Here is a 13,385-nt window from a genome sequence, read left to right on the forward strand (position 1 = left end):
TCGTGTTGATGTCAGCATGTCTCCCAGTTGTTCCAGAGGAGACATAAACCTCCATTCTAAGTAGTCAGAACTGAGTTTTACTTCTTCTAACACAAACACAGCCCTCTATCTGTCATTCTTAAAAGAGGTAGTTTATAACTCTGTTGCTGCTTCCAGCCATCCCATACGACTGTACTAAAACTCTTTGACTTTCTTAACACCTCATGTGAACTTGTTTCTGTTTTGTATTTTTTCCCTTTTCTTTTTCAAAAGTGAGATTAAAATATGCACTTAACTTATTAGATATAAGTATTCCTACTGACACTCAACCTTTGGATCACAGCAGTGAATTGAAACGTGTTAAATACTTACGGTTAGCAGGTTAATTAAATCCAAATTAGGCTCTAAATGATGAGAAGCAGTCTGCAGGGAAACCAGTTCACTCAAGGTGATGGAAAGCTGCTGCATTTTCACTATGTTAACTTTGTTCTCATCTATCCAATCAGGAAAAATGACATGGACAGCAATCAAGTCTTTCAAATGGACTCCTAAGATGGGAATTTTGAAGCCAACACAGTCAGCAAAAGCCTTGCGGTAGTTGCAGTAGTTTCCATTGGAAGAGACCAGCTCTGTCATTTCGTTCCAGTCCTACAAACAGCCAGAGAAGCAAGTCCCTGTGAAAGCATTCATTGCATTTCCTTAACCTGTTCTAAATGAGCACAGCTCTTGTCGTGGTGTTGACAGTGTTAATTTCCTCTCTGGCACAGGCAATCAGCCAGAGGATCTCTGTGAGCTCATCCTGCTCCATGGAGAGGAATGCAACCTAGTGCCTTTCAGGATGCTCTGCCATGATCCAAATATTGTGCTGGTGAGACACCTGCACTGCAGAACCCATCAGACCTCATGGAGGTGATGTTCCCCTCAACATGTCTGTGCTCTGGAGTCCATCATACCTTTGTGACTTCTGAGGACAGATGAGAATGAGTCTCCTTCAGGCGAGAAATAGAGCTGTGGCTTAGACCTCCCACCACTGCCATCAGCGTGTTGAAGTTCTGGAGGTGAAGGAGCTTCTGCAGGACAGATTAATCATGCACAATTCAAAATTAACAAACTACAAGCAGCAGCTACTCAATGTCACACACAGCAAGTTCGAGACAACCCATCATGGCTAAAGCACAAATCAATAAACCAGGGCACATAACAGAATGGTTCAGCATTTCATTTTTTAACTAGCTTAGGTCCAGAGGAAGCACACCATAGTGACAGTTGCCAACTGGAATAAAACAAAGAAAAATTTTATAAAGTTATGTCTGCTAGTTAAAAATTGCAGGCACACCATGCCTGACCAAATAACCTCCAGTGGTATTGAACAGGCTATTCCCTGAGGAAATAACACAAAGAGCATCAGCTGATTTGTTTACTGTAATCTCCATTTATATTCCTGCTTTGGACTGAAGAAAAAGACTCATCTGCAAGACTTACCTGTGCAACATTGATAAACTTTGTGATTACTTCTGCTCTTTGCTGAGGTGTTGGTTTGCTGAGAACCATGAGCTGGACCCATTTAGAGATACCATTAAATAAAGCAATAGATCTCTCCAAAGTAGGATTGTTTTCCAAGCAGCCATGGATGACATAGCTTTGGTAATCTGTGAACTAACAGAGAAAAGACACTTTCAGTAAAACAGTGGACAAACTGGAGAATCATACTGAAACTTTGATACTTTTCTTTCTAGAGCTTCTCTTGTTTAGAAAGTGACCATGATTCAGGGTCAGCATACCCTGCTGCACAACATCTCCTCCTTAAAATCTTTTTGCTGTTGTTTTGGTGTGGCTTTTCCTTAAATGCCAACTTACAACTTGTTTGTGTGTCAGGAAATACAGAAGCCTGCAAGATGAGTGTGATTGCTACTTCCATCTTTCCCATAATTTGCTCAACACATTTTATTCTGTGTAGTTATATTTGACACCTTCAAGCTACGGTACTCTATAGGATCCCAAAAATAAAATTTCCCTGAATATTTGAAAAACAGTTTTAAGCTATCCCTTAAAAGGATGTTTTCAGTAATTTAGGACATAATTTTAGCTTGTGTAGGGAGTTGCTAGCGATGCCAGACAAGATGGGTTTAGCTGATCAAAACCAGCCTGCTAGAAAAATATGAGGGCATATACCCTAACACAACAGATGCTTGTCTCCTAGCTGCAGATAGAGAATATTTCAGTGTTCAGATAATTTGAAATTTTTTTGTTATAGTTAACGCTGCCCTTCCTTCTCCTCCATTTTTTTAACTGGTAAAACCAAACACAGGATTCAGACTAATCATATTCTACAATTGCATCTCTTTGAGAGAACAAGCGGTACAAGATCAATTAACTCTCTCTGGTTATGATTCTCTGCAGAGAATCATCTGTGACAGCAAAATTCAAGCTGAAGAATTAACAGAGAAGCTAGAAAGAGCAGGGGAAAAGAAGAAAATTCATTGCAGATTTGAGTTTTCTTCCTGGAATCCCCAAAGGAATTCAAATGCATCTGAAATCTAATTAGAAATCCATGCCTTTTTTCTTGTCCTTCCCTCCTTCTTTGAGGTCAGCATTGCATGGATCACAGTAGGGTGTTTTCCTACGATTTGAAGTCTGGAGTAATTAACCTTTGAACATTATTAAGTGACATCAAAAGTGATTCTATTTAGACTGGTCTCAGCTCCTCATTGATCTCTTTTTCCTTCCTCCCTTGAAACAAACAAAAAAAACTCACACATTTTTCTTAGTTTGGGAGTTTGATTTCTCTCATGCTTCTGACCACTTTAAAAAAGTCTCATTTGTCATCTTGAGAACTTACTGCTTCCATTTGCCACCTGATGCAGTAACATCACGTGACCCTTTCACATGGATATTTGCCAGCAGAAATCAGCATTTCTTCTGACATTTGTCTTACTATTTGTTTTGTTTTAGCTTCAACTTCAGTTTTCATCCACTTTTGCCTCTTGCCCTTGTACAATCCCCTGTGAAAAGAAGCAACTGTGCCTGAATTTCCCTCAGTGTCAGAAATCATCGGGCACAAAAAGGCCCAGGAAGTGCATGGCTATGTACATCATATGGGAGAGTATAAAGATTCCCCACACTGAAATGTTGGGAAAAAAGTCATAAATGTGAAATCACGTGAACACTCTTAAAGACAGGTTCCTAATTGTAAGTGACAAAGCTGTGGGCTTCTTACAGAAATTCTCCTAAAAGATTTATGCTCCAGAAAAGTGAGATGTTCCGCTAGCTCAATGGGCTCCAGATGGTCAAACAGCAGGCAGGCTTTTCCTTTCTTGGAAATCTTCTTCCTCTGTGTAACTCTTCTCATCCAGTCATAGGAAGGACTGCAACAGAATAGGAATAAGTCTCAGCTCTGTTTGGGTGCATGTCAGTGTAGCCCCCAGCTGGGGTGTGCCATGTAAAACTGACCCCAGAAGGACCATGAGACTTCTGCTCTGTGGCATCCAGCACATTGCAAACAGAGTGAGACCTGCTCAAGAGTGCAACAGGAGCTGAGAGTTTTGCATGCACTACTCCAAGTTATAAATAATAGCAGGTTTCTATCACAACAAAAGGACAACATATTCTTCCCCACAATACAGGAAGCCATCATTAAAGAAGCTTTAAAATACAGGAACAGCTCAAACCAAATTCTGATACAGAATAAAAACATGCTTTAATAACATCAAGTATTAATTTTTCTTCTATCAGTCCACAGGTCCCTGAAGTAATGGAACCACAGAGACAGCCAAATCCTGTGCATGTGCCATATTTTAAAAGAAAATCTACAGTATCAGATTAGATGCAAAAGCATGTCTGGTGATGTTTAAAAAGTAACATTCATTCCAGCTTGCCAAGGAAATAGTAGTTGTAATCATTTTGGTGTAATGCAACTACATATGTGAACGCTAAAAATTCTGCAGATAATAATAGATAAAATTGCAAAAAACGAACAGATTATGGATGAGAGCCCAAGAAAGCTTCCCTGAGAAGATCTAGAGGTTTAAACAGCATGCCAGTCACTACATTGCTTGCTATTTTGTATGAAAACTTGTAGAAGTAATACAAATCACTTAACTGGCACTTGCTTTGTCAGAAAAATAATTTATTTCCTGCTTATATGAAAAATTTACATACAGATAGGAATCTTCTCTTTACTTTGTAACTATAACCTCAAATTTTTAGTAGCTTCAAATTTAAAGACAATTTTACAAGTACTTTTTTTGCTCTCTCAAGATCAAGATGGGCCTTAATATTTTTGTACTTCGTACAGAACTAGAATTCTGCTGTTCCAGACACAAAGGTGTCCTCGACATGACATCCTTACATGCTGGAGATATCAATAAGATGGATGTGATCCTCATATCCAAGCTGGCTGGCTACTTCTTGAAACTCTTCAGTCAAACGAATCAGCCCAAGATCCAAGTTAAACTCCGCAGGAAATTCCAAAATCCAGTATCTGAAATCCACAGACAGCAGTTAAGAGATGCCCAGAGACTCAGGTATAGCATTCAGTGGCTGCATGTCTTTTACACACATTTTTCCATAGGACTTATTTCAGGTCCACTGTTTAGACAGAGAGAGGGAACTCAGCCTGTTTCTTCTGTAATTATTTGTGACACTGAAGTGGCAAAAGTCACTTTATCTTTTCTTTTCTTTTTTTTTTTTTTTTTTGCTTAACAACAGCTCAACAAAGCAACATCCCATTGAAATGCAAAATTAAAGAATTAAAGTGGTATCTCAGGTGACACCCACAGAAGGCACAGTCTCCTGACTCAGGCTGCCAGGACACCCAGATAACACTTGCACATAGTCCCTGTCCAAGTGAGACAACTTTGTCGGCTCAGAAAAGACTTTTCAATGAAAATGCAAACATGCATTTGAGTGGCAGCTCCACCAGGATAACTGTGTAAGCCATGTAAGCTCACATGTAAAACATGCAACAGGGGGAGTGGAAAAGGCTTTATCAGCCCTGACTACAGTAACCCCCCCTCATTTTCTTCTCCGTGATGTAACTTCATCCAGAGGAAGAAGGAAAAGCATTTGTTTGAGTGAAGCAAGTTATATCATGATTAGTTAAAAATTCCTACTTTCTCTTTTACAGAGAAATGTTCCTGCATCAGAACAGCCCAACACATGAGAGCTTTCCCATGGAAACAAGGGCAGAGCAGCTGTTGCAAGGTTTGGAACACACCCAGTGTGTAACAACTTCGGCATCACTGACACACTCCTGTCACCATAAATTATGCAGGGATTGCAAGGGATTGCATGAACTGAAGTCTACAACCCAGAGACAATTTTCTTCTCCCACGCTAAGTTACATCTGGGAGCAAAATGTGTCTCTCCTCTGGGTGGCACTGAACTTGTCACTCTCTGAGAGGCTGATAAATCATAACACTCATGAGCCAGATAAATAATAACACAAGTTTTCTGTCAGCTTTTTAGCTCCATGCAGTTAAGTGTCTTAAAAGCGGGGTGGTTCAACTTAATTGTTTTAAACCCAGAGAAATTCCCTCTTCAATCTAGAATGGGGACCAAGTAAAAAACCCAAACAAACAAAATTATATTGATGGTAGTAACAGAGCCATAAAATCAAAATGCTAGAGGACCAGAAGTGCATTTACCTCATGAAGTAGCAGATTTTCAATCTGAATTCATTGCAGTTCTCCCCGTCAGCATCTCTGTAAGTATGCCAGCTAAAGAAAGCTTGGGGTGCCTTGACTCAGCAAGGTGGTTTTTATTCACTGGAGGCTGATAGTAGAGCAGCTGAATCTATCAAAAAGTATCAAACTTTTCTTCTAGAGATAACCACATTATGCCTCTGGTATTTCATTCACTTTCACAACATCACAGGGGACAGACACTATTTCCTGGCTGTCCCTTTTTTTTCCCCCCTATCAAAAATGCCTCTATTCTACAATTCTGAATATTTTGCTGAAGGGCTTCTTGCCAGCTCTGGCTAACCAAATATGATAATAGTTATGATTACTGAGGTAAGAGGAATAAATGACACGTAGATAGTTAGATATCACTGAAAATTCATAGTGCTCAAAGGTCAACCTGCTGTGATACACTTGAAAAATTGTCTTGGCCTCATATTTGCAGCTATTCAAGGTTGATGCAAAGTTAGTATTCTTGTACATATGTAGAAAACCTACAAAGTCTTTATGCATGAGCACAAAGAAGCTCACAAACTCACACCTTTTAGGTTGAAAAAAAATTCACCTCTAAACCTTGTTTGTCATTAGATAATTGGCACATTTTTACAAGCAGTCAGGAAAACAATCTGCTTTTGATGCTGTAATGGCAATTTGCAGCCCTTTGTGAAAGGATATGTGGACAGAAGCTTGCCAGCCAGCTCTGTGGAAGGCAGATACCAGCGATGCATTAAGAGAAAGGTTCTTGGCAAATGGCTGGAGCAGGGGTTTCCTTTGTCATCTGCAAAAGAGAACAATGAGTTAACCTCACCATAAAAGAGGGGGGCTTTTAATCTTCAAGCACAGTCAGACAGAAATGATCAAAAGTGGAAGTGTTGGCTCGTTATCTAACAAAAAGGTAGGAAAGAACAACAGGGCACAAAAACACCCCTAGAAAAGCAACTTGCTAGAATGCAGTGAGTGTTATTGAAACAAAGGAAAAAACCCAAACCAGTTCAGATAACAGGCCACAGCTAAAAAGCAAATAGGGCATGGGCAGCACTGTGGTACACCTTATGTAAAGACAGTGCCAGTAATCTAAGGGACAAATCCAAAATTAGTCCCCCAAGAGGGGGGAAGACGATTTATGTACAACTACAACCAATATTTATTTTATTGCAGCTTTATAGCTTTAAGTTGGGAGTTAAATTATTTTGAAAAATGGATCTGCTTCAAGGAATTCAATGTTAAAGCAGCATCTAGCATCTCACATCTGTGCCTAAGGTCACACCTCCAGCTGCCTAACAGAGACTCTTTTGTCTTTGCAGTGTAGCCACTGAACCTACATAGAATTATTCCCTGGCAGACTGGCTGACCATCAGTCTTTCCCAGCATCTGCAATGTTGGATTATTCCCTGTCATTTTTTTGAAGACAGTAGATGATGGGATGGTTGAAAACAGGAGCCACACTTGAACTATGCTTGTCAAGAGAGTGTGTACACAAGAAGAGACACTATTTCCAGCAGACAGCAAGTGCATGGGCTCTGCTAATCCTTAAATGAAGTTCTAGAGCAACCAGTTGGATGGTGGCCTACAGAAATGGATGTCTGGGATTCACTGCAGCAAGGTCTGTCCATCCATCAATTGTTCAATCTCTCTTGCCTTTAGATACTTGTTTCTCTCCACATGGCATACAAAATTAGCCCTTCCTTCCAATCAAAAGTTGTCCTGCATCTCCAGGGAATCTAAATGTAGCTTTGTGAACCAAAGCACTGTTTGAAAACACTTAAGCCCATCCATGAACTCATTTGACTGTAATGTGATATATGTCATGATTAATGGTGTTATGGATCAAGGTTTTTTTCATCACTTCTTTCCCTCAGACCTGGTACATCCCATTTTAATAAGAGTAAAAAGATTACATGAGCCTTAGGTCATATTCTTACCAATTATTGCATGATGATTTGGAAAACCTTTAAAAAAATGACTGGTCAAAACCACAGCTGTGTAACCACTCAAGACAAAGATCAATGCCAGAAATAACTCCTTGAATAATTCATCTAAACATTTCTCTTGGTAAAGGTCAGCATCGTAGAAACCACCATACCCACAATTGTGCATTAGCTGTATTAAGAAAATTTAATACTGTATGCATGTGATTAAAATTCTGGCTTGCATGATTCTGGGCCAAATTGAAACATGGAAAATTTGACAGAACAGAAATGTTCTTAGCCAAGAGAAAGACTGGCTAAACCAGAGAACAGTATTTATATTAAAAAGATTGATTCCAATAACAACAAAATAAAATATTGAAAGAGCATACCAAACATTTCAATACAAGTGTTCAAAAGCTCATCTAATGTTGCAGCCTTTCCAAGAGTGTTTGACCCCATTGTCTTTTAATCGTTGTCAAAAAATAAGAGACATTTTCACCAAGTAGGAGGATGCTTCTTCAAATGCCCAGCTTTTTCACTTTATTTTGTTGGTTGCATTCTTAGCTGGACTTCAATGAAAATCTGAAGAAAGTAAAAGAAATCATCATTATATGACTATATGGAAGAATTCTCAGGATGCAATGCTTACAGTTCAACTCATCTTTTCTATAAACTGCTTTTTTCCCCACATGATACAGAGCATGTGAAAGATTGCCATAAGCTTTCCCTGCATTCCAGTTTGTGTTTCTAAGCATTATCCAATTGTTTGTCCACTAGCACAAAATGAATCCATAGCTGGGGTCATAAAACAGACACCAGATGGCAAATGAGGGCCTGCATGCACACTGACGCACATTTTGTTCAAGTCATTCTATTTACACTTGATAAGTCACTTTTTGTTAATAACCCTGCTTTTTTGTTTTTAAGCACAACCATTTTTCCCCCTGAGGTTACTGGTTCATGATAATGCTAATGGTCTTAATTGGCACAGACCACATAAAGTGTTTAATGAAGTTCATAGCAAACATTAAACTAGGAGGCAATTTTTCAAAAGACCCTAAGATCAGCTTTTTAAAATAAAATAAATCTTCCTGCAGTAGCTGGGCAATCACAGAGACCTAAACACACACAGAAACTTCTACATTTTATCATACATCTACTATGCATTTAAATATCAAATATCTTTTTACCTGAAGATGCACAGAATACTCTGTTACAAGTTTTCAGAAGGAATTTTACGGGTTATATTTAAAGAACAAATCAGTACTTTATTATCTACCTGTGACCAAGCCCCACTACTGCTTCAAGCCTGTGTAGCAGGTGGTGTCCAACAGGTTGGCTCTGGGGCTGGACTGGGCAGCCTCAACCCGTCCTTCTAGAGCTGGGCTAACCCTGAAACCCAGAGTTGTGTGACATGGACAGGAGAATGCAGAGAGATGTGTGACTCTCTAACCTGCTGGTCAGGCCACAAGAGCTATGGTTACCCTAGGGTTAGTCCTTCTTCCCAAGACTGTTCATGTATTTAAAGTGAAAAAATAAAAAAGTAAGCAGAGCATTTGTTTGGTTTGCTTTCAGAGTTAACCAACAGCTGTGCAGTGTTTTTCAAGGTCACAAGCTTGTACACTTAATTTTTGCTAGAATCCCACTTTGGGCATGTTTTTCCTTTTTGACCAAGTCCTTCTCTAAGTGCTTAAATAACTGGTGTAATTTCCACAAAGCCAGCTATCTAGCTCTTCCAGATTTATCTGACTTAAGTTTTCTTTCAAGAGGAGAAAAATAAAATAATTTGCTATTTCAAAATATCTTTTAGTCACTGCTTCAAAAAATTAAATGGGGAAAAACTATTGTATTTTCTGTCTAAGCCTAGAAAATTGTTGAGCATGAAATATAGGAGTGGAAGAGATTTGATATGGCTTTTAAATTTTGTTGGTATTCCCATCATATGTAAAATACAGCATAGGAGAGTATCATCTCTGTCTTCCACTGACAACATAAAGGCAGCCATATGGTAATTAAAAAGTAATGCCCTGGGTAAAATTGAAGGTTTGGTGTTTTTCTTCAATTTTACAACAACCACTTAAGTAGCAGACACCTAGATGCTGACATGACAGAGCTGTCCTCCCAAAAAAACCTGTCAGACCTCTAAAGGTCAGAGCATTACTATAATAATGCTTCTTAAAGAAGAATAAAACATTTCCACCAGGTAAAGAACTGGCTGATTGGGTCTGAGTCAAAACCTGATGTCACATCTCTTGACTGCAGACTCCAAAACCCACAACCATCAATACTTGTGTGATCAAGCACTGCTGTTCTACTAAAACAATAAAGGAATTGTCTATAACCATGCCACAGTGGTATCCAGTCGCACACCAGCACCTGTAGAGATGGATGAGTAAAATACAACTCTAAATTTCATCTACCTAAATTAAATAAGCTATATTCTGCCAACAGTTCACTGCAAGAAAGACACAAAATTAAAAATAAAATAGAATCACCACAAAGTATTTCTGCAAATAAAATTTTAAAATGTTTGAGATATGTGGCAATTATTAAAAAATTGATTGCCAAAAATACAGTTGGACTTTCAAACAAAGATAAGTTTGAGAATCTCTGCCCTCAGCTGCTTTCCAGTGTAACACTGAAATATCTTATTGCCATCCAGCTCTTTCAGGGAATAATTGCCCACTACAATGAAGCAAATAAATTTTTGCCTTATAATGGAATTTTAAATCTGATTGGATTTACTGGGATTGACATGGGCTGTTAAGGACACAAGAGGCACACAGTCCTCCACAGCCACCCATTCTCATTTCTTTATCAGGCCACTTGGAATTACAATGTCCCTTGCAAGTCCTGCTGCTAACCCACCACAGGCTGGGAAGGGTTAATCAGGAATAGGTGAAGACTGCAACAGCAGCAATACCATCAACACAGACCTTGGCACTCACTCAAAGCCAACAGCTTGTCCTCCTTCATTTGGGCAATAGAAATAACCACAATATCCCTATGAACCAAGTCATGGTGTCAGGCATGTCATGCTTTATTTCATGCAGTATTTCTACCATGGGATGTGCACTTCCTCCCTTGGGGGAAAGCAGAATCAACTGCAGTGATGTGCTCAGAAGTCAGAAGCTTGCCATGGACTGAACTACAAGACCTAGAGCTCCTTCCAAGTCCTGCCATCACCCCAAGTGCCACATGCACATGATTCATCTGAGCAGATGGGTTTCCTTAGTACTTTTGTGCAGTGCAATTGCATATTGGGTTCAACATTTTGGAAGTCTTGAGATGGTGCTATTGCGGACTGTCGTGATAGATTACTTGAAACAAGTGTGTAGGCTGTGAGCTCTTGAGACAGATGTGGTCAGGTGCTATACATTAGTTTTTAGAAGGAAAAGGATACCCTGGCAGCAAACTTGTAATCTTATGTGAAAGCACCAAGTGATGTAAACAGGGTAGGCAGTATGAAGTCAAGGTTTAAATTAGTAAAACCAAAAGACTTCACTTCTGCTGCTGGAGGCTACTAAGGGGGGTCCACACCCACAACCTACAGCAGTTTAAATAATATTTAAATGTCAAGCCTGTACAAATCCATGGGTGGGCACTCATTGTGTGGATTTCAGACAAATTGTATTGGTTACAGGTGCAAGCTAAGTCAATAAGTCAGTTTTAAATAGGCTTAAATTTGACATACAGGGTAATATTTATTCAGCTAAATTAAATTCAAGCAGCTTTTTACTCATGCCAAATTAAATGTACCTATAGTATTTTCCCCATTTATTGAAAGTGGGCTATTTTCCTTCTTCTTAAAGACAATAAATAGAGGCACATGCAAAGAGTCCCACCTTGATACAGAGGCACCTCTATGGGTCCCAGGTTATCCATAAACTTTCCAGATGCCTGCACACATTAGACTTGTATTCTTTACAAGATTAGGACATTCTTGGGGCTTTAAATAAGCCAGACCTCCCCTGCTCCAAGCCTACACAACAAACACATCAGTGAATGCTTGCATTAAACATCTTCCACCTGGCAGCTGGAGAGCTGCTAAGTGGGAGCAGCCCTACAGGGAAATCCAGTCAGTAGCAGTATGCAGAAAAAGAAGTTGAGAAGAAATCCTGAGTCTCATGAGAAAGTTTCAGGGCACCTTCCCTTGCTACACCTCTTTGCATTAGCCTGTCTTAACCACATCCAGGGCCAGCTCTTCAGGACAGATGTCACTGCTGCCCCGTAGATGTAATGGAGGCTCTCACAGCAAGACCCTTTCCTGTTATTAGTCTGCACAAATATGAGTGTAATTACCATAATAAGAACCCCAGCTGGGACTGCACCTTTGCCTATGCAGGTATAAGCAAGACACCTGTTTGGGCTCGAGTCAGCACAGACCTTAGGTTGCCTACTGTGTGCCTCCTGGAGTTTGGTCTCTCCCAGCAGTTGTGTATTTCTTGTAGCTGGGCAGTACCAGGTCATTTATTACAGCGCACACAGCTCTATTTCTAGAAAAATCTGAGCAAGTGACACAGGGGGTCAGGTTTCTCCAGGGTGTGACACAGCAGGAGCTGGAGACAGGACAGGGCAGAGATGCTGGGCTGTCAGGCAGCCCAGTGCCCTGCTTGTGCCTGCCCATGACCTCAGGACCACATGCAGCTGGCTGCAGGACGGCACATCTGGCTTAGCAGTGACGTTTGTTGTATGGAGCAGGGACACAGAACAAGGGAGGCATTGTGGCACTGCTCCATGAATGCAAGAGACAAGTCTTGCTGTGGGCAGGAGAGGAATGAAAATGGAATATGGGCGTCCTGGGCTCATCTGACTTCCCAGGGCTCATTCACCTTTGTTGCACACCTTCAGATCATAGTTACACAATAAACCACAGCAACTGCCTGCATCCTATTGCTTTGATTCACATTTTCTTTGTTTGTTTTTGGATCAAAGGGGAACTTCAAAAGACACCGAACAACAGAGTGGGATGGATGTCTGTGTTTGAAAAGCAGGTAGGACAGGTACTCTGCTGGTGGCTAGCTGAAGCCAATCCTTTGGTGAGACATCCAGCAGTGCATCAGGTCAGGGTCTGTACTCAGCAGTTTCTCTCCACTGCTGCTCCCTTCACACCCTGCTCCTGTGCTCCAGCATGGGTTCTCTGTGGGCCACAGTCCCTTCAGAAGTGCACTGGCTCTTCCATGAACTTATCTATGGGCCCTTCAGGGAAGTACCTGCTCTGCCACAGAGCACCTCCTGGTCCTCTGACCTTATTATTCCCTCTCTTCTTCCCTCCTCCTGTCCATTCCCTTGCTTTCTCCATGCTTCCCCCTCCTCAGAATTTTCTGCCTTTTCTTCAATATGGTTTTCCAGAGGTGCCACGTGCTTAGCTGTTGGTCTCAGCTGCATGGAGTCCCTTGCAAAGACAGCTGGAAGTGGCTGTGTCTGACACAGGGCAGTCCCATGCCTTCTCCTGCAGACTCTCTGCTGCCAAACCCTTGCTATTTGCATCCAGTTTAGCCTTTAAGGGATGAGCACTTGTGCCTTAGCACAAAAGTATTCAAGTTACAAATACAAATACTCAAAATATACTTTATTATGCCTAATTTCGAGAGAAGGCTCTACTAAGCTTAATATTTACTTTCACAAGTCACCCAGTCAACACAGAAGGGTGTTGTAAGCCATTTCAAGTCCTAGACGTCTGGTGTTCTATGGAAACAGAGGTTAAATTAATAGGGCCACGGGTAAGAGACCAAGTGGATATATGGATCCACTCCCTGGGATTACCCAGGTGTTAGTTCAGACCCACACAGAGAAGACCATGGTGTCTGGTACA

General features: G+C 40.6%; 1 protein-coding gene across 4 annotated transcripts in view; it reads right to left on the reverse strand.

Annotated features, from left to right (window-relative positions):
- The window catches only part of RASGRP3 (RAS guanyl releasing protein 3), a 56,389-nt gene that overhangs the window by 20,537 nt on the left and 22,467 nt on the right, over window positions 1-13,385 (reverse strand). For 3 of the 4 annotated variants that reach the window (XM_084202004.1, XM_084202002.1, XM_084202003.1), the window contains exons 2-9: window positions 7,960-8,152; window positions 6,336-6,438; window positions 5,625-5,687; window positions 4,328-4,459; window positions 3,197-3,344; window positions 1,462-1,635; window positions 933-1,049; window positions 352-627 (exon numbers count right to left, since the gene is read on the reverse strand). In XM_084202004.1, coding sequence (XP_084058130.1) covers window positions 352-627; window positions 933-1,049; window positions 1,462-1,635; window positions 3,197-3,344; window positions 4,328-4,459; window positions 5,625-5,687; window positions 6,336-6,438; window positions 7,960-8,029 — 1,083 coding nt within the window. In that variant the 5' untranslated portion in view covers window positions 8,030-8,152. The remainder of the gene's footprint in view (window positions 1-351; window positions 628-932; window positions 1,050-1,461; window positions 1,636-3,196; window positions 3,345-4,327; window positions 4,460-5,624; window positions 5,688-6,335; window positions 6,439-7,959; window positions 8,153-13,385) is intronic. The other variant, XM_084202005.1, reaches the window with a different exon arrangement.

Source organism: Fringilla coelebs, assembly GCF_963513975.1.
Source record: "Fringilla coelebs genome assembly, chromosome: 3".
Classification (NCBI taxonomy): domain Eukaryota; kingdom Metazoa; phylum Chordata; class Aves; order Passeriformes; family Fringillidae; genus Fringilla; species Fringilla coelebs.